Raw genomic sequence first — 27,516 nt, 5'->3', positions numbered from 1 at the left:
GGGCCCTTTGATTTGGCGAAAGCGGCTCTAAGTCACCCCGCCCACTGCCTGCCCACCCCACTCCGGTCTCAACCTCGCTCTCTGCCTGGGGCTTTGGCCACAGAGGGTCACAGACGCAACTGCATGAGAGCCTGGGGGTTGGGGTCCCATGATTAAATGGCCGGGACCGATGAGCTTGAGGATAAGGTGGCTCCTTGGAATCTCAGCCCCAGGGCCATGACTTTGGCGTGTTGTCAAGGGAGCCGAGCCCAGGGGCCTGGTCCCCCCTTCTGGCCCCTCACCAGAGATACTGCCACCCCCGTGGTGACAGGGACACAGCCCTCTCCTGGCTCACCTGCCCATGGCCCAGGCCCACAAGCCCATCCGGCAGAAACTGGCGGGTCCATTGGGGTCAGCCTTGCTTGCTCCTGCCCTGGGCCCATGCCGGTCCCTTCCATGGCAATTTGGCACTCTCCCTTTCCTGGGGGGAGTTTCCATCCTGTGCAACCTCGAACCTTTGAATTCATAAAGAAAACAGTAAACCCAGAAACCAAAATTTGATATAAGCATTTAAATGACAGCAAGACCCCCAACTCTGCCTGGGTTTAGGGTATAGTTTGGTGTGTATACATAAATTGGCACATGTTTATTTGCCCAGCAATTGTCGAAATCCAAACTGAATGTTGGACTGTCATTGAAATGCACCGTGGGTGGTGTGCGCGCACTCACCAGTGACCAACCAGACGCACCCGTTTTTGTGCGTGTTTGCCTTGAAGCCACACCCCCTTTTTTCTCGTGTTTTGACTAAATCCATGACCCCGTCCAGCACAGGAGATGCTTCTGGGAATGAAACTTCTTAGCACGACCATCTCCATTCCAGAAATATCTTCATTTAAACCAAAACCGCTTGGAGTGAGGTCAGACCACGTGCTGCCGGAGCGGGAGCTGGGCCTCGTTCACTCATTTTGTTTGTTTCCGTATGTGACCCTGCTTTCCAGCCCCAGTAGACACTTGGCGGTACTGTGTCCGACCTCCAGGGGCGCGGCGGCGCGGCAGGGCTTCATGGGGGAGAGAAGGCACAGAGCCACCATGCAGCAACATGGCACTTGGAGTGAGGGGAGCAGAGGGGACGCGGCCTAGGCTGGTGTGGTGAGACGGGCGAGTCAGTCAGCAAACCCTGCTGCCTCAGCAGTTAAACGAAGACCTCGTTACTTTTAATGGGGTGAAATAGCACCTTCCCCAGGAGCAGCACTTGATCGAGACCCGGCAGAGACCAGCCGGCTGTGACAGGTCTGAACACGCTGTCACAGCGCCGTTCCTACACTGACGGAGCAGCGCAGAGGGGCTATCTGTCCACGTCGCTTGCTGCTGAGCCACACTGGTGTGCTGGGGCCCAGTGCAGGCTGGCTGACAGAACTGTCCCCGCTTCCTGTCCCCATCAACCACTGCAGGCCACCCGAGTGTCCCTGCACCCCTCTGCGGTGACAGGGGTGACCAAGTCCCCTTTCTCTCACGTCGGGAGCCTTGGGTCATGAGAAGGCCTGTGGTGGGACAGATGTGCCACCTGCTCAGTCCGTGGCCGCAGCCCAGACTGAACCAGCCTGTCCCTGTGCCGACCCAGCCCCCTCAGGCCCCAGTCAGATGAGGTTCTTGGGAGCCCGCAGGCCCTTCCATGTCCAGGCTGCACGCCTACGTTGGTCACACTGGCGTAAGAATGGCTACGTACGTCCGTGGCAGAGAGGGTACGTCCGTGTCAACGCACACCAACTAGTGTTTAATACTTGTATTTCCAGACACTCCAAAGGCTTTGAATAATCATCAGCGGCCCCGCCTGGTTCTTGGGGACGCTGCTCCCTGGGTGTCCTCAGCGTCTGTCTGCGCAGCAGGGGTGTGAGGAACTCGGCGTCCGGCCCCATCGGTCCCAACTCACAACACTTGGCCCCAGCCCCTCCGCCTCAGCCTTCAGACACAGCCTCCCCTGCTTCTCGCAGACTCTGGGCTGCGCTCTCTGCCCGTGCAGGTTCGGGGACAAATGCCAAGGGGCGGGCCGGCCACACGGTTTTGCACCAAATGACCCTTTCTCAAAGAAGAGAACAAAAAATGCCTTTTTTGCTCTTTGAGCTGACATTTTCATCCTAATTCCTCTCTCATTTTTCCATGACGTTTCCAACTGGAAGTCTCGGATCTGCTGCTTCGACAGCACATTCCTTTACGTCCACACCTGTCCTGCAGATGTTTATTCTTCTACAGATGTCACGTGTTCACGTGTTTTATCATACACGTGTGTTGCCATGTGCGTGTATTTGATATATTTTACATATTCATGTTACATTTCATGAGCCAAAATTCCAAAGTCAGAGACTTGCCGGGGAGCACAGGGCGCTGGTGTCCTTTGCTTGACTCTGAGGGTTTGTACAGGTGTCGGCAGGACACCACCGAGCCGATCGGCGCAGATATATCACAAGTGTTTGTAACTCGCAAACACAGACGCGAGTTTCTACTGAGACCACCTTACTGCTGGGCTGGTGGCCTGTGTCCGTCAGCTCCTGGCTCAGCTGGGGGAGCTCTGCCCGCTGGCGAGCGGCATGCAGCTGGTCACCTGAGGCCCTCTGCAGGCACCTGCTGCCCCGCAGAGCTGCTCAGAGGCGCTGGCTTACGTTGGGACGAGGATGGTGGCCTCCTCCCTGGGGGATGAGTCCATGGAGGAGGAACCTGCCGCCAGGCGTTGGAACAGAAGCCTTGGCCCAGTGACGCAGCCTGGCCCTCCCCGGCCTTCGGAGACAGAAGAGAATGAACATACAAGGAACCATCACCCAAATCACTGCGAGGGTCTGTCAGCAAACAGCCCAATTGGTTGTCCTTTAATTCCTTTTTCAGCAAGAACGGGAAGCACCCGATTCTCACAAGGATCAGTTACCTTTTGTTACTCTTTTCTCGATTCCTGCAAGTTTTCCCGGCTGGTCACACCACCCGTCACCGCCATCGTGCCTGTGCCTGTCACTGGGAGGCGCCTTGCTCAGCTCAAGCACTCAGAGCAGTTTGTCACCTCCTCACGCATTGTATCTGTCTGTCAAAACGGGGAAACCTTCCCTTTTAGCTGTCAAACCCGTCAGCCAAACACAGCTTACCTCTCTCAAAAAACGCTTATTTTCAATCCAAACAAATGCACTAATACACGCGCCCTTGACAAACTTCTCACTCCTGAATGCAGAACATCTCAGCAGTTCCAACGCCGTTTCTAGCAGCATCTCTGTGCTGAAGGTCAATGCGAGTGGCAGGAGAAGGCGCGGCGCCCCAGACGGGTAGTGTGCCTCAGTAAGGGACATGAGACCGGAACTTTCCAAACTATGTCCTTGCTGGGAGCCCCCCCCAAGTATCTGTCCTGCAGGGAGGGGCCCCTGCCTGGCCACAGCGTGAGGATGTGGGCTGTCGGAAGGAGAAGGTGGGAACGGCAGGCTCATGCTGAGGAAGGGGAGCATCTGGAGTGTGGGTCCCCCGTTGTAGGTGCCCGGGAAGCTATTCCGCTGGGCACCACGGGGGTGAGCGCCCAGCTGCAGGCCGGTGTCAGGCCAAGGGCCCGGGGAAGCCAGCCCGACCGCTTTCCTGGAGAACAGGCTCCTGTGCAAGATGTGCTCCCTCCTCCTCCTCCCCACGCTCACCGTGCACCTTCATTCCACAGAGACCACCCCAGGTGGGGCGCCTCCAACACAGCCCTGGCCAGGTGGCTGCCACCTGCCTACGAAGATGGTATCAGCGAGCCCCGAGGCTGGAACCCTCACTTCTTATACAATGGGGTCCCCCTGCCACCGGTGGGTACCCCAGAACGCTGCGTGACCTGTATTACCATGACGTTCTGTTGACCCTTCCCTGAGATCTGAGTGGGCGTGGCAGGCTCGTGCAGGTGCTGGTGTGGTTCCTGCCCCCCTCACCCTCTGCAAGGGGGGGTCACAGCTGACTTCACAGCTGAGGAGCTGGGGCTGCAAAGACCCGAGTCCCGGCTCATGAGTGGGCAATGCAGGTTTAGATTCCAGTCCCTCCAGCTGTCCCCACCCCATGTTTCAGAAGCCCTTGTACTCACGGGTGGAGGACGGGCTCGCTCAGACACTAACCCAACCTCTGCTCCCCTTTCTCACCCAGGTCTGGGAGGTGACGAGGCAGGTCATCCAAGTTCCCAATGAGGCTGTGACTGAGGACGACCAATATTCGGACCTGCTGGTGGCATGGGGACAATACATCGACCATGACATTGCGTTCACGCCGCAGAGCACCAGCAGAGCGGCGTTCGGGGGAGGAGCCGACTGCCAGCACACCTGCGAGAGACGGAACCCGTGCTTCCCCATCCAGGTACCGCTGGCACATGCGCCTACTTCCCTCACAGAGCTGATCGGCGTCGTTTTAAAAAGGCAGGCCGAGAGAAACATTCGTCCTGTCCCCAGGGGGTCGCAGCTGTGGGGGATGGGTCTGTGCTTCTCCGTGTGTGATGCTTACATGTGCGTGCGTGTCCCATCCACACTCGTCCTGAGCCCGGGCCACTCAGCAAGAGTCCCACACTTCTGCCTGCGTCATTACGCACACTGGCAATGGCCTGGCCATGGCTTCTCAGTGTCTCCGTGTGTGCGCATCGTGGCTTCCATGGCCATTCGCTCACCCACAAGCGTTTCCGCAGTTCTCAGCTTTGTGGCAGCTGAGAACACGTCAGGACCTAACCCTGGTGCCCGCGGGCGCAGGCCACCTGGAGGGGACTGCCGGGTGCAGAGCCGGTGCTGTGGGGCGGCCACGTGTTCAAATTTCCCTCAGCACAAAGAGAGACACGGTACAGGCAGGGTGTTCAGTTCCTTCCCTTCAGAAAACACCTCCGAACCTGGCACTGGGCATCTTCTGCCTGCGCACAAAGACCCGTGGGCCCTGTCCTCGCTGACACTGGGCCGTGAACCTCATGAGCAGGCGTTCTGGGCCCCACTTGCCCAGGGATTTCCAGGGGAGGTGGGGGGCACTGTGACAGCCAGCAACTGGGACACATGAAGGCGAGGCTCCAACCAGGAAGGCACCGTACACTCTCCCAAACGGAAACGCGGGGAAGTGGGCGATGAACCTGGACGCAGGGGGGGGTTGGCTTGAATTGAGGACGGAGATGCAGTGGCGGGGTTCCTGGTGTCTGTAAAGAGGGTGCTGAGAACCCACGGTGACTGGGCCCCCTTTCCGGCAGCTCCCCGCTAACGCCACAGGGACCTCGAGCACCACCTGCCTGCCCTTCTACCGGTCTTCCGCCGCCTGTGGCACCGGAGCCCAAGGCGCCTTGTTCGGCAACCTGTCCATGGCGAACCCACGACAACAGATGAACGGGTTGACCTCCTTCCTGGATGCGTCCACCGTGTACGGCAGCTCCCCCGCCCTGGAGAAGCAGCTGCGGAACTGGACCAGCGTGGAGGGGCTGCTGCGGGTGAACACGCGCCACCGGGACGCAGGCCGCGCCTACCTACCCTTTGCCCCGCCGCGCGCACCCCCGGCCTGTGCCCCCGAGCCCGGTGCCCAGGGCCCTGCCCCCTGCTTCTTGGCCGGGGACAGCCGGGCCAGCGAGGTCCTCTCCCTGACGGCCCTGCACACGCTGTGGCTGCGTGAGCACAACCGCCTGGCCACAGCGCTCAAGGCCCTCAACCCGCACTGGAGCGCCGACACTGCCTACCAGGAGGCACGCAAAGTCGTGGGCGCCCTGCATCAGGTGTGTGATGAGCCCTCCTGGCATCCTGAGCGGGTGCACAGGGTCGCAGTGGGCATCCTGATTGGCAGGCAGCGTCACCGCGGGCGTCCTGATTGGTGCTCAGAGTCACCGCTGGTGTCCTGATTGGTGCGTAGCGTTACCCCAGGCGTTCTGATTGGTGATCAGTCACCGCGGGCGTCCTGATTGGTGCGCAGAGTCATCCCCGGCATCCTGAATGGTGAGCTGAGCGACTACGGGCACCCTGGGAAGGAGCACCGATTCGCAGCTGGTGCCTGCGCTGAAGTTAACCCCGCAGCCCCTGGAGGACTCAGTCCGAGTCCCTGGTCTGAGATTAGTCCGCACTGGGGCTGGCGGCCGTTATCTGACAGAGGACGACGGCAGCCCCTGCTGCTCATAACAGCCACAGTTTCAGTCCATCCCCGGTGCTCCCGGTGGCCACAGCGCTCCGAGCCCTTCGATTTTAACTCACTTAACCTTCCAGCCACCCCTTGAGCTGCCTGCCCACCAATGGTTCTGGGGTTTCTGTATTTGAAGACAATGGAGAAAATGAAAAGAAAAACAGATTGGTGAACCAGGAAGTTAAATAAGAGTCTCAATTCTTTCCTCGTTTATGATGATTTGTATGTGAACCAGAGGACCGCGGGTAAAGTCTCAAGTTGGCCAGATGTGAATCGTGTTGCAGTTAAGGGAGGAATTGTCTGTTGTTCCCGCGCTCACCTGCTGCGACTTGATTTAAGACATCCCAGAATTTTCCTCTTCCCAGAGACATGTGGTGAGTGAGTGTGCTGTGCGGGTTCTGTGTGTGTGTGGGTCGTGCGTTGGTGTGCATGTGGGGTGTGTGTGGGTCCGCGTGTGGTCAGTGTGGTTCAGGGGCTGAACCGGCCAGTGGGAACCTGACGCAGAGCCTGAGGCTGCATGGACACTGTGCGCTGCCCTCACTGACCTCTGACCCCGCTGGACAGAGGAGGACGGATGGCTCTGGGAAGTGAACAGCTGGAAGGGAACGCGCAGGAGTCTGGGAGGGGTCTGAGCCAGTTTGGATGGCAGCAACCAGGAGACTTGGCCCCGCCCCACTGTGAGTAGAAATTGAGTCTCTGGTCAGATCTGCGTCGTGTGGCCTCGTGAGCCCACTGGAGTCCGTCTCTCCGTCTGTCCACTTGTCTGTCGGGGAGGGGCCCGGCGGCAGCTGCGGGCCATAGATCCTGTCCTGTTCACAGTCCCCGGGGCAGTTGCCCAGCCTCCCACCCTGTCCTGCCCATGTCTCAGCCCTCCTGCCAGCACCAGCAATGCCCGTCCCCTGGCTTGGGTCACGCAGGGCACAGACATCCTGACACTGAGCCCGGCAGTGACCGAGGGACCTGGAGGAACCAGGAGATCGTGTGAGACGGCCAGATGGGGCAGTGTCCTGGGGAGGTGGAGCCCTAAGGGGACACCCAGAGAGGCGGGGAGGAGACCTGATGGTCCCGGCTCCCTGTGACCAGGGAGGACCCAGCAGAAGGGTTTGAGAAGAGTCTCCATGGACATCCCCAAGAGCGGCTGCTGCGGCCCCAGTGTTAAGGCCACGGGAGCGTCGCAGGCCTGTAGGGCCATGGTTGGCCACCGCGTCTCAGGTCAGGCAGGGAGGAGGGGCCTGTCGGGCGAGGAGCGGAGGCAGCCCTGTGGAGCACACAGAGATGGGTGCTGGTTCAGAGGACTGCTTCGTGTAGGCAGCCACTTTGGGGCTGAGAGGTGCCGTGCAACTCGCTGCTGGCCTCCCAGGTCCCAGGCCAAAGTTCAGGTGCAGGAAAGGGAGGCGGCGTCTTTGACACAGCAAACACCTGGATGTCTTGTGTCCCTTCTGCTGTGGGGGGAAGAATCCAGAGATGGAAGTTAACGGAGTGCTGCTGCCGCCCGTGAGCTGGGGGAGGGGCCCCGCTCACCTGACAGCCTCTGTCAGAGCCCCTGGACGTGTCTGTGGCCCTGCAATTGCACCTGAGGTTGAGGGGCCAACTCCGCGTGGTGAAGTCGTGACTGCCCGAAACACAGATCAGGGACACACGTGCTCCTCGTGTGTCAGCTCAGAGACCCCAGAGGCGGCCCGGGTTCCTTGTCTGCGGGTCTCGGAGAAGACGCCACACAGCGAGCCCTGAGACACGATCTCCCACCAGCTGAGACAGCGGCCGCGCGCACTCTGGGCGCCCAGGGACACTGAGGAACGGCACTCCGCTGTCTGGGAGGACGCACGTCAAGCGGGCAAGCACTTGCTGTGTTCTAAGTGGTCGGAGAAGGTTGGCAGCTGGCCCTCCTGAGCGGATGAGCTGAGATGTGAGACCCTTGTGCTGGACGGCAGAATCATTCCTCTCCGGACGAAGTTTAACCCGGGGGGGGGGGGGGGGGATGTGTTCATGCCCACCTAGGAGTCTTCCCCGTGGGCCGGCAGCCCGGGCTGCCTCCAGCCCCACTGCCATCCAGGGAACCAACCGTGCTCTGGAGTTAGCCTTGTAAACGGAACTCCTGATTTCCCACGAAAATAAATCAGTAGATAAGTAAATAGAAAGAAAAGGCAAAGCAACTCGGTTTGAGGCCTCTGGCAGCAGGAGGCCGTGCACCGAGGCCTGGCCCCATCCATGAGCAGCCTCCCTGTCCTTTGCCTCTTGTCGTCGACCATGGCCAGTGCCGCTGCCCTCTCATTTCAGGCAATGCCCTGTGTCTTCTCAGCTGGCACAGAAGTGGGACCTTAGGCTTGTCTGTGAGTGCAGCGGCTCCCAGGACGAGCTGACGAGCAGGGGGAGCCGGGTCCCGGGGAGCAGGGGGAGCCGGATCCCGGGGAGCCGCAGTCTCTGCTCCAGCGTGGACTTGTGAGCGCCGGCCTGACTACATCTCGTTCCCTCCGCACTGTGCCGTTCTCCTGTGCAAAAGGCGCTGTAATTTGCCGTGTCCATTGAGCACTTTTTTGCCCAAATCTCTGAGGGGAAAGTGAGGATGCGTGTTACGCGTGGTTTGATGATCACATGCCAGGGTGTAACAGACAGTGGGCATAATGATCCCGTGTATAATGCACACAGAACGTGGGTGTGCACTGTCCACGGCACGGGGCGTCTGCTGCATTTTACATCCAGATGTGACGCTGGAACACATCTAACGTGCAAAACCGTGTGTGTTTTTTACCCTCACAAAAACTCCGTGCGAGAAGCTTTTGCAGATCAGCAGACAGGCTCAGGAGGCTGGCAAAGCTCCCACACAGCCTCGGGGCTGGGGGAGAGCCTATGCGGGGCTGGCTCCTGAGCGTCTGGGGCCAGGCTCCCTGCAGCAACCGGATCCCGACATTGCTGGGGGTGCAGGTGCTGGTGCTGTGCTCACGGGGAAGGGCAGGTGTGGGGAGAAGATGGTTCAGACGGAAACATTGTCATGTGTGCGAGAGGAGCCAGCGGCGGCAGCCCCCCCCCCCCCCACCAGCCCTCGGTGCTGTGGCCCATCCCCTGGCCTGTCCCACCTTGGAGGGTGTGGGAGGGGTGCATCTCTGACAGGTCCCAAATAACCCATCAATGTGGAGCTCTGAGACTGTCTTGAACTGCTGGTGTTGCTATACCGGCTCGTCTGCTCACTGGCACCCTCACCTGGGAGGCGCGGGCCCTCTAGGGACACCTCTGAGCCCTGGGGACACGTGGCCCTGCTGCCTTCGCTCCTGCTCAGAGGCTTCTGTGTCTCCTTTCTCGTAGATCATCACCCTACGGGATTACGTCCCCAAGATCCTGGGCCCCGAGGCCTTCGAGCAGCACGTGGGCCGCTACGAGGGCTACGACCCCACTGTGGACCCCACGGTGTCCAACGTGTTCTCCACGGCTGCCTTCCGCTTCGGCCATGCCACCGTCCACCCGCTGGTGAGACGGCTGGATGCCCGCTTCCAGGAGCACCTGCCCCCACTGCTGCTGCGCGACGCCTTCTTCAGCCCCTGGAGGCTCCTCAAGGAAGGTGTGTGCCCCCCTCCCGCCAGCCTCTCTCTCCAGACTGAGCCCCTCGCAGCCCCTGGAGGGGCCCACCGCTCACCATGGCACTTGGCTGGCTGCTGCCCGGTCATCGGTGTTTGTGGAGAAAATACATGTGCTCAGAGCTTTTAAAGGCGAAGCTGTTTGTCAAAAACACTCCTCTCAGGTCTCTCAGTTCTTCGAATTCACAGGTGAAAGTATCCAGGCCCAGGTCAGCTCCCCACCCACTATTTCAAACTCCGCAGCAGAGATGGGACCCAGCACTGTCCGTGGTAAAGGGCGCCGTCCCACCACCAGCCCTTCGTCTGCCCAACAGCGAGGCTGTGTGGCTTCTGAGTGTCAGGACTGAGTTACGTGTGGGAGTGGCTTGTTTGGAAAACATTTCAGTCCCCGGTGATGTGTTATCTCCAAGCCCACCCCCTGCTCCTCCTTCTCTCCTTCATGTGTTCTGTCTGTCCAGAAGCTTCTATCCTATCTCCAAAGGCTTGGCTCTGTGCAGCTATGGGAGTTGGAGGAGAAGTCACTGCACCTGCTTTATCCCCACGGAAACGTTCCCACACACCTTGTGGGAGAGAGGCCAGGGCTCAGCTGGGGCCACCAGGCCACCCATTGAGGCCGAGGCTCAGCACCATTTCTGGCCTGTGTGGTGGCCCCAAAGGCTCCAAGTGATGGGAGAGGCAGCTGAGTGGTGGGGGCTCTGATCTGTCTCCCACAGGGTTCCGTGGCACTTTGGAGGGGAAGGGAGCATGCTGCCTGGACACCCTCATGCTCCCTTAGCCACGCCCAGTCCCCTCTGTTACCGACCTTAGAGATCAGCAAATGCTTCCCTTGGCTGCAGTGATTTCACTGCAGAAAAACAAGACAAAAAATTCGCACACCTGTGGGGCTCATGTCCAGGTCCCCTCGGAGCGAAGGCCCGACCTCCCCACACCCCCGGCCGGTCCCCTTGGTCCAGGCGGGAGCCAACCCCTCAGAACGCTTCCCGTGAGGGCTCGAAAGCTGTGGTGCTGCCCACGGTGAACCGGGGACTCAGGACAGACGTCTGTCGGGAATGGCTGCTGTCCCTGCGGAGCTGGGAGGAGCCCGGTCACCTTCTCTGGGTGTCTTCCAGGCGGCGTGGACCCCCTGCTGCGGGGTCTCCTCGTCCAGCCGGCCAAGCTGCAGGTGCCGGCCCAGCTGATGAACGAGGAGCTGACCGATAGGCTGTTCGTGCTGTCCAGTGAGGGCACCTTTGACCTGGCCTCGCTGAACCTGCAGCGGGGCCGGGACCACGGCCTGCCAGGTCAGTGCCCCAGGCACGCCCCCTTGCCAGCCCAGTCCTTGTCCCAGTCCCCATCCCGGCCCTGGAGGAGCGGCCTGGTGAGAGGCCTGCCCTCACACAGTCCTGTCTGACATGGAATGTTTCAGCAAGTCTTTCGTCAACTTCCTGGAAGTGGGCTTTGCAAGCCCTCCAGTCCGTCCACCTAAGGGGCTGCAGGTCCTCAGACCATGGCAGCTCCTGGAGGCCTCCGGCCACCCCTATGCAGCTGGCCCCATCTCCTGGCCGCGGGTGTGGCTGGGGACTCTTCCCAGGCCCCCCTCCACTGTCCCCATCCACACCATTCCTGCCAGCCAACCCCAACCCCCTGCCCACCGTGGCCATGCCCCCGTGCGCCCCTGGAGTTCAGCTATCTGGCCAACCTCCCTGTTTGTGCAGTGAGCCCGCCTGTTGTACCGCCTGGCTTGTTTGCGATCACGCCGCGGTCAGCCCCCGAAGCCTGGAGTGTTCCAGGCACATCCACACAGCAGGGCGGTGCCACGCTCTCCCCTGTGGCTGGACTGTGCGGACAGGAGGCTGAGGTCCAGACAGAGTGTCTGTGAGGGGTTCTGGGGACGCAGACCCAGGAGAGAGCGCAGGTGTGCCTTGCAGGTTACAATGCCTGGAGGGAGTTCTGCGGCTTGCCCCGGCTGCAGTCCCGGGCTGGCCTGAGCATCGCCGTGGCTGACGGGGGCGTGGCCGACCGGATCGTGGCCTTGTACCAGCACCCCGACAACGTGGACGTCTGGCTGGGTGGCTTGGTGGAGGACGCCCTGCCGGGCGCGCGGACAGGACCCCTGTTTGCGTGCATCATCGGGAGGCAGATGAAGGCCCTGCGGGACGGGGACCGGTGCGTATCGGGAAGTGGCCGCATCAACAGCCTGCACAGAGGAGGGGTCCCGGTGGCTCAGTTGAAGTCAGCCCGATCTGGGGAGTCCTGCTTGGCTTCAAACAATCCCTGCACACCAGCCCTTCCTTCTCTGTCGTCGCTGTGCCTACGTCGGACGTTTTAAAGAACACTCACATTCTCTCCAGCGGGCACGTTAGCCTCCCCCGCCCGGTACACGTCCACCATTGATTTCCAAGGGGCAGCATGTCAAATAGCCAAGAGTGATTGTCTCACTCAAAGCCAGGTCCTCACAGCCTTGTGGGCTTCTGGGGCGCGGGGTGGGGGCGTGGGTCCAGACGCAGCTCCTCGTCCCCTGCGTGCACTCTCTCCGGAGCAGGTTTTGGTGGGAGCACGGTGGCGTGTTCACCGAGGCGCAGCGTCGGGAGCTGCAGAAGCACTCTCTGTCCAGGGTCATCTGCGACAACACCGGCCTCACCCATGTGCCCGCTGACGCCTTCCGCGCGGCGAGGTTCCCCCTGGACTTCGAGCCGTGTGAGGACATCCCCGGCCTGAACCTGGACGAGTGGAGGGAGGCGGCTCCCCCAGGTGACTGCCAGGCTCCTGCTACCTCATGTTGGCTACACAGGTCCCATGGCAGATGCCAGGCTGCTCAAAAGGGTGGGTTTGAGGTGGCATTTGGGGAAAATAACAGGGAGGCCGAGCCTGCGTCCTTGGCTGTGTCCCCCACAGTGAGGAAGACTTGTCCGCAGCCAGGCCCCTCCCTGCAAGAAGACACTGCCGTGTGGCTGTGTTGGTGCTAAGTGAACGGCCAGTCGCAGAGGTGGTGGCGGGGACAGGAGAGCGGAGACCCCACCAGAGGTGGCACATTTCCGTCAGCGGGAAGAGCGGTCCCAGAGGCCGCACCATGCCTGGGGCTCACAGGTCCCCAGAGGCAGGCCGAGGGTCGAGATAAGGTGAGGGGTGGGAATCGAGACCAGAGAAGTGACACGGCCAAGTCACACCAGGCCTCCTGAGCCCATGACACGTCTGCCTGTTGGTCTCAATGGGAAAGCCACTGGGGCGCATGTGGGCGGAGCGGGACAAGTGCAGGACGATCCCGGGGAGCTGCAGTGACATCCCCAGAGGAGAGGAAGGAGGCCTGGCCCCCAGGCGGGGCAGTCGGGACTGTCGGAGGGTCTGAGGACAGACCTGTGCTGACAGCAGAGCCCCCTGAGTTCCTTTCGGGTTTGCTGTGGGTGGACGGAGCAGAGGCCTGTGGAAACTGGTGTGTCCCCACCCCAACCCCCGCCGGGGCCAGTGGGCTCCGAGAGGTGTGGCCGGATGAGGCGGGCAGCTCTGTGAGGACAGGTCGGTGTGGGCTGCTTCCCGGAGCTTTAGGTGCAGGTGAGCGGAAGGCCGTTGGGTACAGGAGAGGGGAAACCCAGGATGAGGGTGTCAATTTGGGATTTCTGTGCAAATGCCATCCGTAGAGGTCAGACCGTATTTAACGGTGAGAACACCCAGGGTGTGTGTGTACGGGAAGGCAAGGTCCTCTCTGGGAGACTCCCCTGGGTACAAGGCAGGGGATGCACCACTGAGCAGGGGCTGGTGCTGGGACTCTGGGACGCTGGGATGGGAGGGGCTTCTGGGGACGAGGGCTGCAGACAGGCCCCCAAGGAGGGAGCGGCCTCCCGCTGCCACAAGGGCCGGGGTGAGAGGGGCTGGGACTGACTGTGGTCTTGGTAAGAGCAGTCTGTGGAGTGGGGGGGCCTGGCCAGAGGGGACTCATGGGCGAGCAGGAACGAGGGAGCCATGGGGTCCTGCAGGCTGGTGCGGGACCTTGGGCAGAGGACTGATGGGAGTGACACTGCTCTGTCCGCGTTCGGGGGTGAGACCCCCGTGAGCCAGAGGGGAGGGCAGTGCTGGGGGCGGAGAGGCTGTGCTTGACTGTGCCCGCCTCTCTGCCCTCCCCAGGGGACACCTGCGGCCCCCCAGGGAGTGTGGAGAACGGGGACTTCGTGCTCTGCGGTGAGGACGGGCGGCATGTGCTGGTGTACTCCTGCCGGCACGGGTTTGAGCTCCAAGGCCAAGAGCAGCTCACGTGCACCCCTCAAGGCTGGGACTCCCGGCCCCCGGTTTGCACAGGTCAGTTGCTTCACAGGGGTCTTCTCACGACTGACCCCCAGTCTGCATTTTCCAAACACAAGTTGAAAGTAAGTGTCATTCTCCGGAAGGTGCTTCCGAGCACAGTCATCTCCCAGGAGCACTCCGACATCGGGTGTTCTCCCTCAGCCAGCCACGCCCCCAGCGGACACCCTTCTAGGTAATGGAGCAACAAGACAGTCCCATCAAACACGCCCAGCAGGGTGACGCGGGTGTGCGCGGGGACAAGCAGTTAGTCACTTGTGGGGATGGTTGTAGGGCACAATTTCTAGAGCCAAGTTCTCCAAAGAAGTGAAACAGAAGTGTTTCCACCGAAGGAATCGGTGCAACAGGAGCGACCCAGCCAAGAGCGAGCTTGTCTCCGGGCCTGTGCCCCTGTCCCTGGTACACGGGGCCCTGATCCCTGTCTTCCTGACTGCCACACGTGGACTTGTGGTAGGAAGTGGGCCGCCCTGAGAGAAGCTCCCTGAGATGCCTCTTCTGGCTTCCCTTGACTATGTGGGTTGGCTGGGGAGCCAGCTGAGGAGCCAGGTGTGGGAGACACCACTCAGAGCTGCAAGTGAGGACCCGGTTCCCGAGTCACCCCTACCAAGAGGCCGTAGAACAGAACATTCCTCTGGATGTTTCGGGAAACACTGGTCCCTTAACGCTTGGGGACTCCCTGTGAGAGCAGCTGGTGCCAACTCAGAAACGCCCTCAACTGAGCCTCAACACTGGGCCCTGGATCCTCGGGCAGCGAGGGGCGTGGGAAGCTGGGCGCCAGCGACATGGGTGTGGGTGACACGTTCGCTCAGATTCCCTGCAGCCCCTTGACCGGTGGACCGTCTGGCAGCAAGCGCATTTCTCAGGGAGGTGGCTCCAGGCCTGCGTGGGTGGCCTCTTGTCACGGGCTGTGTCCCGCATGGCCTTGGCGCGGAGGGAGATAGACCCAGGCAGGAAGCCGGCCGGTCTGCAAGCTGGGATGAGCAGAAAGGAAAACGAGCGGGGCTTTCAGTTTCGCTCCTTGCCATGGGGGAGAGGGGCAGCGGCGTGCCCACACTGACGCCCCTGTGCCCTGAGTGCTCACGTGACGTGAGGGAGGCAGCAGGTTCTGCGTCCTTGTGTGCGCTGCGCCCCAGCCCCAGCATGTCTGTTTTGATTTTGGAAGTCCCAAATGTTCACCCCAAAATGTCATGGTGGCCGCGGGTTCTGGGGCTCAGACGGCAGAAGACAAGACAAGAGGCTGTGAGCGCAAAGGCCGCCAGGAGCCGCTGGGTCGACGGCCAGCGCGGGGTCAGGCATCCCGCAGGCCCGCTCACTGCCTTTAACCCCGAGAGAGAGGACTGGGCAGCCCTGGCAGGGCTGGCTCCACGGCGACGTCAGGAGTGACTGAGGACAGCCGGGGGTGCAAGGGTCCCACTGGGACAAACAGCCCAGGCTCGGAGCCCTGGTCAGGACCTGGTCAGACTGTGGGAAGCCGGGTGTCGGCCGGCCGTGACCCTGGCCCCCACCTCTGGCCCCGAGGCCCCTCCCGGGCTACCTTAGCCGCCCCTCACCGGCCTCCCAGGCCCCCGGCCTCCAGGCTTCACACGTACAAGGAGGGAGTGATCAGTTTGCCTCAGTGCTCGTCAGTTTAAGTCCCTCACGTGCACAGTGCAAAGCACAGCACTCACCGTCAACACCGGCTGTGATTGACACGTCAGCGGAGCCAGCGTCGACCATCCCCGCTATTCACTTTTACGCTGAGTGCACTGCGAGCACGTCCCTGGACGAAGGGGAAAGTCTCACCACAGGACGATGTGCGCATGAGAACCGAGGGCAAGTTTGTCACGCAGCGGTGGAAACTTCATTTGCACACATTTGCACACACCTCCATGCCGGCACGAGCTGGCTCGTCTGGGTCCCCTTGTCTCAGTGAGATAGCAGGAGAAAGGGGAGGGCACCGATCTTCTAATGCGTGTAACTGTGTTGTCTTGTTAGATTCATAATTAAGACGTAATATCTTAAAACTAAACAAATCCCAGAGGCGCAGTGAGGAGCAGCCCACGGTGCGAGCGACCTCACCCACGCACAAGTACTTGCATGCGGTCTGTGCCTGCACCGGAAGTTTCTAAGTCCAGAAGTGCAGGGAAAAGGGACTTACAAACCGCACGGCCAGGAGGGATCCCTGTGAACGTGGATGACCCTGTGGGTTCTCAGCTGGGTCAGCGGAGCCAGGTCCCCGGCTGCAGAGAGGAAAGCTGTGGTTCTTTGAATATTTAACGACAACATCAGGTGACATGTGTCACTGTCTCCCCCACTCTTCCTACTCGTCCCCTCCAACCCGGCCCCAGGAGAACCTGCTGGGGAGGAGAAACCGGCAAACGGTCATCACGAGTGTCCTTGGAGAGCGCCCGAGCCGTGATGTCGAGTTGGAGAGAAAGCGCTGTGTCTGCGGCTCTCTGGTCCACTCGCTGCCAGGAGGCGGCGTGACAAGTGAACACGAGTGAATGTCCACTCAGGCAGAGACCTGCGGTCGGGCCGGGACTCTGCAGGTGCGTGCACGCTGGCTGGGGACCCGGGCACCAGGGAGCAGAAACTCGGGCAGTGGCAGAGCCACGGCCTCGGCGCAGACAGGCCCAGGCTTCCAGGACACGTGAGCCTGAGGCCACTTCTCTGTAAGGAGCCTCGTCCCCCCATAGCAGGTCTGCCACAGGCTCCTCGCTGTCACCACTGGGAAAGGAGACCACCTTTTACAGTCCCTGGTGTGGGCTTCTGATCAGAAGGAACTGACCCCAGCTAGAGAGATGGGGTGAGTTGTATCACCCTAAAGGTGTTGCATGTTGGAGTCCTGGCCCCCGTACCAGAGGATGTGACCTTGTAAGAGGATGCTTGCAGGTGCCATCAAGTTAAAGAGAAGGCACGCAGAGGGGACAGGGCATGGGAGAGATGCAGCTACAAGGCAGCAGACTCCAAGATGGCCAGGGGCCACCAGAAGAGGGAGAGGACCCCCCCCTCCACACAGAGCCCTTGCAGCCTGGGTGGCCCACCTGCACCTCTGGCCTCCAGAACGGGACAGAAGGACTCTGTCTGCGGCTCCTGTCCTGGCCACCACAGGGACCTCTGCACAGAGGGGCCTGGCAGGGGCCCCAGTGCAGTGGGGGAATGGACACGTGGGACCGGGCCTGGACGGCACTGCCCCACAGCAGCACTGCCCACCTTGTGCCCACCGTCCTACATCCTCTGGGTGGCAGCAACTTTCAGGGACAGCGACTTGGATTTTCATGCTTGGTGACGAGCCCAGCTGCTCCCTTGCCCCAGGGGCTGCAGGTGCCTTCCCATCCCCAGGGGACCGAACTCCCTCGTCCACACAGTGGGCACAGTTGGGGCCTCTCTGGTTCCCTGTGAATGAAATGCTTCTCGGCAGCCTCTGTGTGGCGAGACTGCTCCCCTCTGAGCCTGGGCCGCACAGCTCTGGGGCGCTAACACCCGTCATGGGCTCGTCAGTGCTGGTTCTGTCCCTGGTGTCGTCAGTGCTGGGTCATTACCAGCAGCAGCATCCTGAGAGCCTCTGGACGCTACTCCCTGCCAGGCAGGGTGTCCTGACCGCACCCCGAGTCATCAGAGCCCCCCGCGGCCCACGGAGATGCCGTGTGCAGCTGGGAAGAATCGGGCTGGGGAGCACCTGCACCAGAGGGACAGCTGGAGGAGGGTCCAGGCCAGGGTGGATGGAATGGGGGCGTGGCTGCTGCTGACCCCCAGGAGGGGCTGGAGGCCAGTGCTCCTGGGAGGGTCCGAGTTGGCAGGAGGGGCCTTAGGGATGCTCAGACTCTCAACAGGGAGGGGACAGTCCTCTTCCTCCTGGGTGGGGACAGAGTGGGGCAGCCGGGCTCCGTGGGGAAGAGGCCATCATGGCTGTGGTGGCGGGCGGGCCATGGTTGGTCCCTCAGGCGTCCTGGCCTCTGTGCCGTTTGTGCAGACGTCAACGAGTGCAGAGCCGGGGCGGAGCCGCCCTGCCACGCGTCAGCCCGGTGCCGGAACACCAAGGGCAGCTTCCGCTGCGAGTGCACAGATCCGTACCTGTTGGGGGACGATGGATGGACCTGTGTCGGTGAGACCACGCCCCACGTGCCCTGGCCGGAGGGGTGTCACACACTTCGGGGTGACCAAGGGTCACCCTTCGAGCTCTGTGGGGGCTGGTGACATGTGTGTGTCCACTCTGCTACAGTCTCCAGTGTGGGGAGGGAGCAAGAAGCCATCAGTCACTACCGAGCCGAGACTGAGCCACAGACACAGAGCCGCCGTGAGACCCTCTGTGCTGGGCACTGTGCTGGGCTCTGCCTCGTCTCTGCCTTATCTCCCATGGGCTTGGCACAGTGCTGAATCCCATGCACAGAACAGAGAGGTTAAGTGACTTGCTCAGGGTCACACAGCCTCAGTCACAGAGGCAGGATTCATAACATGGCTTCCAGGCCTTGTAAAAGAAAGATGACGTACAGACACTAGTTAAAACAGGAGACAGACTTTGTTCGCACTGCCGCAGCTGGGGAGAAAGGCCTCCATGCAGAGCTGAGCTTCACCCCAGATCCAGCAGAGACGGGGAACTCAGCCCATGGTGGGACATGAGCATCCTCAGAAGGAAAAGGAGCCACGGGGCTCAGTGGGGGGAGGGGTGTTCTTGCTAGAATTGGCCTCGCTCCAGACTCTCATGGGACTGTTGTGCTGATGGTCTCCATGCATTATCCCCTTGATCCAAAATGTTCACAGCGCCTGCTGGGTGCCGTGCACGGGATCAGCGTCTGGTAAGCAGCAGGCACGAGGTGGTTCTCACGGCTTCCTCTGCCTGCGTGGCCAGCAATGACCCCAGCCAACCTGGAATGAGTGCCATGCTACGCCTTGGTCCCTGTCACCTTCGGGGTCCCCGGGGATGTTGTCCCTGGGGCTCACGGTGCCCCAGGTGGGGAGGAAGAGTGTCTGCTGTCCTTGCAGGGATGGCTGAGATGTCACCTGGGAAAGCACAGAGCTCTCATCCGTCCTGCAGGCTGCCCCCTCGCCCTCACACTCAGGGACCTTGTCTGTGCAGTTGCTGCTCCCGGGCGGGTCCCTGCCCCTCGATGTCCTGCCGTCGATGCGGCAGCAGCCCGGGGGGTTCCGGATGGGTCCAGGTGAGGCACGTGGGCCGCTGTCCTCGGCCTGGGGGGCTCTCTCACCGGCACATTCTCACTCCAGACTCCGGGAGGCTCCCGAAGGCGTCCCTGGTGTCCATCACGCTGGGTGCCCTGCTGGTCTGCGTCCTGGCAGGTCTCACCTGGACGGCCATTTGCTGGTGGTGAGTCCTCCCTTCAGGTGACAGGAGTTCACTTCCAGCCCACGGGGGCGAGTGGGGGAGGCTGGTGACGGTGCTGCTCATTCCTCCAAGGCTGGCGTAGACTATTGGTCTCCCGAATGCATGCACACTCACGCGTGTGCATCCTCACACACGCTCACACACACATTCACTCACATGCACCCTCACACACCTCCACTCACAGCACTCACACACACTCATTCACTCATACACACACACCACTTCCACTCACAGCACTCACACTCATTCACTCACATACACACTCACACACCTCCACTCGCACACACTCACACTCGCAGTCCTGCTTTGAGGTGACCGCTGTCGACATCTAATGGGACAGAACTTGTGAACTGATGTCAGTCAGCGCGTCCAGTCCCATGTGTGGAAACACCATCGGTGTCGTCACTAAACGCTGTTTGCGCCTTTTTTACATTGACGGCGTACTCTGAGCCAAGGACTGTGTTAGCCAGTGATGTGTCCCAGGACGAGGGCCCTCACGTCCCAGCGGAAATGGCAGGATGACACACGTGTGACGGGCACGTGTGGCTCTCCGGGTGATGGCGGTGTAACCGGTGTGTGCTTGTTCATAGGACACGCTGTGACTCCGAGTCCTTGCTGCCGGTCACGGAGAGAGAGGGGGCGGCTGCCTCCACATCTGGAGGAGGGAGATGCCAGGACCCCCACTCGGCCCTGCAGGGGGTCCTGGAGCAGGTGGGCTTCCGTCTCGTCCGGTCAGAGCCCCACGGCACGTGTTTGTGGAGGCCCAGGGGCACCACACTCGGTCTCTCTGTGCCTCCTGTTCTGCACGGTCCCCACGCCCTTGGCACCTTCCTGCAGCCTGCTTCCTTCTCACTCAAACTGTGTTTGCAAGAGAATTGGAACGTGTCACCATTTTAACCCACTTTTAAGAAAGTGTAGGCCGATCAGGATCCGTGAGCCAGAGCAAAAGGCGTGGAGAAGTCTTTCCTTACACGAACCTGGTTCACAGCTGGGGGCTTTGGGCACTTGCTCCAGCATCTGACCCGCAGCAGCTGAGCATGGCAGGAGGGGAACCGGGAGCTGACAGAAAGTGTGGGCTGTCGAGAAAAATGAAATAATTATGATCCGCGTGGGGGAAAATCAGTCTGAACGTACTTTTTACCACTTTAATCTTCTGTGTAAGACTGAGTGATGTTGTGTTAGACAGCGACTTGTAGGCAGCGGGGGCCTGTCCAAAACGGGAGTGATGGGCTGGCCCTGCGACCCCAGAGCTAAAACGACCCGTCCTGGGTGGCACCTGTGTGCAGAGCAAGTCAGCGTGGGCGGCGGCCACGCTGGGACCAAGCCCACACGGTGCCCGTTGGTCCGTGTGCTCACCTCTCTTCTCTCCCGCAGGACCCAGCCTGCGGGTCCCAGACCCTCCTCTGTGAGTAGGAAGCCGTCACCAGGCCCACGACCCTCGGCTCCCCAGTGCGGCTCCCAGCACTCAGAGGAGCCGGGAACCTCCGTCCCAAACCACAAGGGGGAGAGGCCTCAGCTCAAGCAGTCTCTCTGTTTATGGAAGTGGCGCCGGTCTGGGCTCTCCGTCTTGTACCAACTGCTGAAGAGTAAAAGTCGGCATCAGTCACATCTGTCTTGAGTTCCATGGACCGTGACCAGGCCGAGTGACCAGACGCTTGCGTGTTTCAAATGCCTGACTGGGACAAACTGACGTGGGCGATAGATCCTTCAGAAACACTTAATGTGTTTCAAAGCCACCACTGAGTCTGTGTCACAGAGAGGCCCGCCCACTTGCTGTCCCAGCCAATGGAGCTGTGACGAATACACCACTGCAACCCGGTACCAGCCTTTCCTGTGTGACAAGCGCAGACAGCACCACCTGCTGGCCAACATGGGGAACACAGACTCGGCCACTGCTTCCCACGGGTGCTTTACCAGCATCTGAGGACAGCTGCTGCCCTCGTTCCCGTCCTTGCACAGGGCAGCCTCTCGCTGTCCTGGCCTCTTGTCCCTGGAGTGACACTGTGCCATCTCATCCCTCAGCTGCCACTTGAGGAGCCAGGTTCCCTGTGGGCTTGCCGAGCCCAGGATGAGCTTCAAACCTCACCTTGCTGGACGTGGAGCAAGGGCCCCACGCATGATGCAGGCCGCCGACCCGCTGCTCACTCACTAAGCCCACTTGCCCAGCACCTGCTGGGGGGCGACAAGAAGGGACAGGGAGCTGAAGTGCTCACAGCTGCCCCTCAGCACCCACAGCTGCAGCCGAGCTGGAAATGAGGGCCGTGGCCCAGACCAGCCAAAGCCCGGAGGGAGGAGGGAGGCAGGTAGGCAGGGCCCCTCCCTCTCCTCGGTCCACCCACGTGCCTGCAGGGCCGCCTGCTGTGCTGGTCGGACTCGGACACTGATCTCGTGCACATCACTCACAAGGATGTGTGTCACATGATGCTTGTGCAGCTCTCTGGGTACCTGATGGCCCAGTGACACAGGCCGTGAAATCAGCCACACAGAGGGATCTGGAAAGAGCGCCCGCAATCTCATCGGGGGGTCTCGGTGCCATCAGCAGACCAGGCAGGGTCCCCCTGCCTGTGGTCCTCCACCTCAGGGACAGCCGGGGCAGGGGGGACAAACCTTGCAGAGAGGGGCCCCTGAAGGGCTGTTCCTCAGTGCAGGGCCGGATGTCCCAGGGACCTGAGCCTCTGCTTTCCTGGGCAACGTTCCACTCCAGGCAGGAATTGTCCACTGGTGGTGGGGGAGTGGGGAAGGGAGAGCCCCTGGGTGGGCAGGGTCAGGTGTGTGGCTCTGCTCCCCCTCCTCCCAAGTGGGGAAGCCGTGGGGGGTGCAGCCCAAGGAGGACCGGCCTGTGGGTCCCGGGTCAGGGTGGCCAAATCCCCAGACCCACAGCCAGCAGTTGCCCAGCACCCGGAGGAGGGGACGTGGCCACCAGAGACCACATCTCTCAGGTGACGCCCAGGCCAGGACAGGGTCACAGGCCTGGCTGACTGCCGGCCCTTCCTGTCCCCGCCAGGTCACGGAAAGGCCCTTAGAGTTGTTGGTGACAAAACAACATTGTTTCCATAGAAGCAGAGTGATTTTTAAACTTCAAGGGAAACAATGATCAATCAGTAAAACATTTAAACTACAATATGAGGCGATTTAGCTTTAACAAAACTGTTGATAGGTTTTACATATACCTTTTTTTAGATGTCCCTTAGGGCCTGTCTAGTTTTGTTTAAACAGAGTATTCTTTAAATGGTTTTGAATTTATTTTTAATTTGGAGAAAGAACATTCTGTGTCTATTGATGCAGTGACAAGAACTGTGAAAAAAGTAAAGGCCCTATCAAAAAACTGCAAAATTTAATTTTTTCACCATGCAGCAACCCGACAGTGTTCATTTCTGTTTGTTTCTGTTCAATGCCACTTCTGTTGTAACTTTCGGGGGAGGCAATGTGCGCTATTACAGCAGCATTCATTTCAAAAGAATAAAAGTTATTTTGCACGTTCTGTGTTCTCCACAGGTGAGTTTTCATCCATTTCGATTGGCTTAGCAAATACAGGGGGCGGGGAGAGTGTTCCCCTGAACCTTGGGGCTGCCTGGACGATCCCCTGCAGGCCGCCGGGTGGAAAGTCACACCCCACACAGCCTTCATTTTGCTGGTGCCTCGGGCTCAGAGCCTTTCAGCAGAACGGCTCGAAATGCAAAACGTTGCCAGACTTGGAGACATTTTCACAAAGGCGACTTTGTAAGGGAGGTGTGATCATGTCAACATTGGCCCACACATGGGGCAGGGGGGTCACCCCCGTGTGACGTGCAGACTGGACGAGCCTCGGGTCTGGGGTCCTCTGGGGAGTCACAGGTGCCCACATGACCTGTGTATCTTTGGGCTTAAAACCCAGATGACCCCGGAACCTTCGGAGCCAAGCTGGCCCTGAAGGGGGTGCATTTCTGGTCTGACCCGCGGTTCTCGGGACCTCTGGTGAGTCTGTGGCCCTTGGATGGGGGCAGAGCAGGGACCACGGGCAGGTACAGGAGGTCACCTGGGTGGGAAGCCCAGGTGTCTAGCAATGGGGGAAACAAGGACCCTGTCCCCAGGTGGCCTTTCCTCCCCTGGCACGTCATTGGTCATGCGGTTCCAACCCCCTGGCCTTTCCTCCCCAGGGATAACAACTAGGCCTCAGTGGTGTTTCAGCTCCAGGTGCAGAAAAGCAGCAAAACCTGACCAGCGATGCGGATGCCGCAGGGGTTGGGTGGCGCTGACCTCAGGCCCAGCTGCACTGACTAAGTGCCTCCCCCCACCCCCAGCGCCAGCTAATCAGTGGAGACAGGGTCTCTGACAGGACTCACCTGGCTGGAGAATATTCCAGTGGGACCCACCCCTGGGCCTGCCTCCAAAATCTCCACCCTTAAAAGCCCGCAGGCCTCCCTGGCCAGGTTAGGTGGGGGCCGGGGCTGGGGGGCGGGCACAGGGACAGAGAAAAGCTGGGAACAGGGAAACGAGCCCCGTGCAACTTGGAGTAAAAAGTCAGGATTCAGTTCCATCTGTGCAGTTGGCGCAAATGTGCAAAGTAGAAACCCTGACGTCGAAAACATTTAAAAACAAATGAACTACTGAAGACCGATTTATTTTTTACAAAATGGGATTGTGGAGAAATTTTGCCTTGTTCTTCTGTTTTTACTGTAATGTAGAGTCTCCCCCCAGGGGAACAGCCTGTGGTAACATACACCTGCTTCTAAAAGTCCAGCCTAAGTGAGTGTTTGGGTCCAGAGGTGACGGGCAGAGTTTCTGTTGCTGTTTTTTTTTAAAATAAAGATTTTATTTACTTTTAGAGAGGGGAAGGGAGAGAGGGAGAGAAATGCCTCTCGGACGCCCCCTACTGGGAACCTGGCATGTGCCCCGACTGGGAATTGAACCAGCAACTCTGGTTCTCAGGCCGGCACTCAGTCCACTGAGCTACACCAGCCAGGGCCTCTTTTATTTTTTTAACTCGTGAAAAGTACTGGACTGTCTTATTTAATCTTTTTATTATTTTTATTTTTCAGTTATGAGTTTACTTTAGCTTTCCTCGTCCTGATAAAATGTAAAGCACCCAACTCCGTATGCCTCGTTGCTCTTTGGTTTTATGTTTTAACTACAGTTCACGATCAACATCATTGTGTCGGTTTCGGTGGACAGCGCGGTGGAGACAGTCATGCACCTCACAAAGGCCCCCTGGTGTCTCCAGCGCCCACTCCACCCCACACACAGTCATCTCAGTATCACTGACTCTGGCCCCGAGCTGGACGTCACACCCGCGGCTGTTCTGCGACCGCCGATCCGTGTTCCCAGCCCCTCGCACCCGGCCGCCATCAGTCTGTTCTCTGAGTCTGTGAGTCTGCTGCGTTTGTTTCATTCTGTCTGTTCTTCAGATTCCACGTGTACGCGAGACCCAACCGCCTCTGTCCTTCTCCGACTTCGGCACTCGGTGAGATAGTCTCCGGTCCATCCACGCTGCCGCGGGGGCGAACGGCCTTCTTTCCCGAGGCGGACCCGCAGCCCACTGCGCGCGCGCACCGCACCTGCGGTTTGGGCTCGGAGCCCTGGCGGGGATCCGGGCCGACGGGTCTGCAGCTGCGGAGCTGCAGCCGCCTGCGCTTCTGCGCCCTCTGGCGTCCATCTGAGAACTGCAACGCGGTGGGAACCGGAGTCCCCGTCCCGGCTGCGCGGGGGTGGGGGAGGGCGTCGCGGAGCATGTGGCACGTGGGACGGTCACTGCTGCCTCTTCCCTTCAGACCTCCAAGGGCACTGACCTCTGGCATTCACAGCTGATGAGGGACGAATGTGGAAAGGTTCAATATGAAACGAATTCCCACAGCAGCGCTCATGAAGGCCACTGGTGGGCAGCACGGAGCAGCCCGGCGTGCGCGGCCGGAGGCGCGTTCTGGGCCCAGGGCGGACAAGGCCTCGCTCCGCTTTTGGCTCCAGCACGTCTGATACACAAGGGTCCTCCTCCCCATCTACCCACGGCCTCTGCGCTTTGGGCGGTAGCTTCCCGGGTCCCGGCGGCCGCAAGCCCAGTGCCGAGCGCCACCTGCTGGACAGAGAGCGCCCGGTCCCGGGCGCCTCCTTCAGGCTCCGGTGCTGCTGGCTCTGAGTCCAAGTTAGTGGATGACCAGTCTGTAAAAACAGCGTGTCTTTAACAGAAACACACAGCACAAGGCTGCACCTTAGTCTGTGGATGAACAGGGGAGCTCGCGGTCACTTGACTTTGCGGGACAGAAGACCTGGGGACAGAGGGTTGACCTTGAGGCGGGGGTGACATGTGTGTGGCCGAGTGCGCTCACACGGTCTCCCTCCACCCACGGGGAGAGGGGACGCTCTGCAGCAAGCACGGCGGGGGCCCAGGTGCGGCCCGCAGGGTAGACATCCCAGGGCAGGAGCTCAGGACGGCCGGGGTCACAGGGACAAGCACACCGTGACCTCGCCAAGCAGAGAGAAGGGGAATCTCCTCAACCCAGGCCGTCGGGCAGGTGAGCCAGGCCGGGGTGGGGCTTCCCGAGAGGGCGCGGAGGGGGCTGCACTGGTTCCACCTGCCCCAGCGCCGGCCTGTCCACTCCTCCAGGCTTTACGTGCAAGGCCCGGAAAACTTCAGTTCACTGTGGGAACTTTGCCCGCGATGAATTAACACCGAGAAGCCAAGATCGGCAGAGGTTTTCGGAAACTTTGTAAAGGAGGACGGACAAACAGGATCTCGGCAAGCCCGAGGTGGAAACGGCCGGACGGGCACGGCAGTGAGAACCACGCGGCTGTCCGGCCCGCGGCACCAGCGCGGAGGCCGCCTGGGCGTGGAGGCGAGGTCTCACCCTGCCCGAGCCTGTGCTCCCTGAAGGTGTTAAATACAGCTGGTGGCTGTGTTCTTGCACCACCCGTGACTCGTGAGCGCTGGAGGACTTCCCACCTGCGGGACGAACCAGGCCCCGGACACAATGTGGGGACCGTGGCCATAGTCATTAACGCACAGAAGCCTTGCTTGCGGTCCTGACTTGTAAGTTCAGCCCGGAAACAGGCACTGACTCGTGAGCAGGGGACCCGCAGCGCCAGCAGATGGCCCGTGTGTGACTGGGCGCATGACACGCTGCAAAAAACATACTTCCATAGCAGTGCTAAAACGGCAGAAAATAACCTCGAGTTCAATATATAGATGAAAAACACTCGAATGACGACGATTCCCAAGCACCGACTGCGCGAGTGGGAGGGAGGGGTCGTCCCACCTGCCCCCCGCCAGGTGGGACCTGCCAGGCCCACCAAGCAGGGCGCCCAATGCCACAGGGAACTGGAGAGAAGCACATGAACCCTCATTTCTTACCCCCAAAATGATGTCTATGTTGCAAACCTCAGAGAATACTTTAAAAGCCTATTAGGGTTAGTAACTGAATTTATCAGGATTTTTGGATGCAGGTCAACACCCCAAATTCAATTGCATTTTTGCGTACGAACCACACACAACTAGGAAGTGAATTAAAAACTGCATCCACAATAGCATAACGTAACAATAAATCTAAGGAGAATGTGCAACATCTGTAGAGAAGGCTACATAACATTAGGAACCTGCAAAGCCATCAGTAAATGTAGAAACAGCCGTGGCTCAGTGGTTTAAGCACTGGTCTTTGAACCCAAGGGTTGTGGGTTTGATTCCCAGTTAGGGCACATGCCTGGGTTGCTGCCAGGCCCCCAGGAGAGGGCGTGTGAGAGGCAACCACACACCGTTTCTCTCTTTCTCCCTCCCTTCCCCTTGCTCTAAAAATAAATAAATAAAATCTTAAAAAGAATAGAAACATTTCATGTTTTGTGAGAGGATTCAATGTCGTTAAAAATGAGCCAGAGTTGAGGACACGTGGCCAGCGTCCCCGTTGCTCCTCTGTCTCTGTGGAGTCCAGGGACCAAGGACTCAGAGCCGATGACGGTGGTGGGCAGTCTCCCGAGGAGACGTGTGGAACTGGAGCCTGCTGCTGGGAGCCACTTTGGATTCTGAGTGTGACCTGCAGCGAAAGCTTAGGTGGCCCAGGAGCAGAGGTGACGGAGGAGCTCACTTTGGACTGATGTTCTGGGACAGCTGACCCAGAACCAGAAGGCCTCAGAGGGATGAGCTCCCTGTCACCAGAGGCATGCAAGCATAGGCCAAATGTCCTGTCACACAAACGCCGCTGTACGATGGCTCTGTGGGGAGCTCTGCCCACCAGGCTCGAGCTCAGGTGGGTCTTGGACAAGAGAGGGTTGGTGTGTCCGTCCACACTCATCCCGTGT

The 27,516-nt window shown here is 60.0% G+C and overlaps 1 protein-coding gene across 3 annotated transcripts in view; it reads left to right on the top strand.

Annotated features, from left to right (window-relative positions):
• Positions 1-22,719, top strand: part of TPO (thyroid peroxidase) — a 36,316-nt gene extending 13,597 nt beyond the window's left edge. For 2 of the 3 annotated variants that reach the window (XM_071221589.1, XM_053924648.2), the window contains 11 exons: positions 3,659-3,788; positions 4,117-4,323; positions 9,397-9,649; positions 10,775-10,945; positions 11,573-11,810; positions 12,187-12,395; positions 13,764-13,934; positions 17,890-18,021; positions 19,140-19,239; positions 19,848-19,968; positions 20,632-22,719. In XM_071221589.1, coding sequence (XP_071077690.1) covers positions 3,659-3,788; positions 4,117-4,323; positions 9,397-9,649; positions 10,775-10,945; positions 11,573-11,810; positions 12,187-12,395; positions 13,764-13,934; positions 17,890-18,021; positions 19,140-19,239; positions 19,848-19,968; positions 20,632-20,670 — 1,771 coding nt within the window. In that variant the 3' untranslated portion in view covers positions 20,671-22,719. Of the gene's footprint in view, positions 1-3,658; positions 3,789-4,116; positions 4,324-5,185; positions 5,699-9,396; positions 9,650-10,774; positions 10,946-11,572; positions 11,811-12,186; positions 12,396-13,763; positions 13,935-17,889; positions 18,022-19,139; positions 19,240-19,847; positions 19,969-20,631 lie in introns of all 3 variants that reach the window. The other variant, XM_045189546.3, reaches the window with a different exon arrangement.
• The last annotated feature ends 4,797 nt before the right edge of the window (positions 22,720-27,516 follow it).

Source organism: Desmodus rotundus, chromosome 5, assembly GCF_022682495.2.
Source record: "Desmodus rotundus isolate HL8 chromosome 5, HLdesRot8A.1, whole genome shotgun sequence".
Lineage (NCBI taxonomy): Eukaryota > Metazoa > Chordata > Mammalia > Chiroptera > Phyllostomidae > Desmodus > Desmodus rotundus.
Note: the sequence above shows the minus strand (reverse complement) of the source record. Positions and strands in the feature narration are given on the sequence as shown.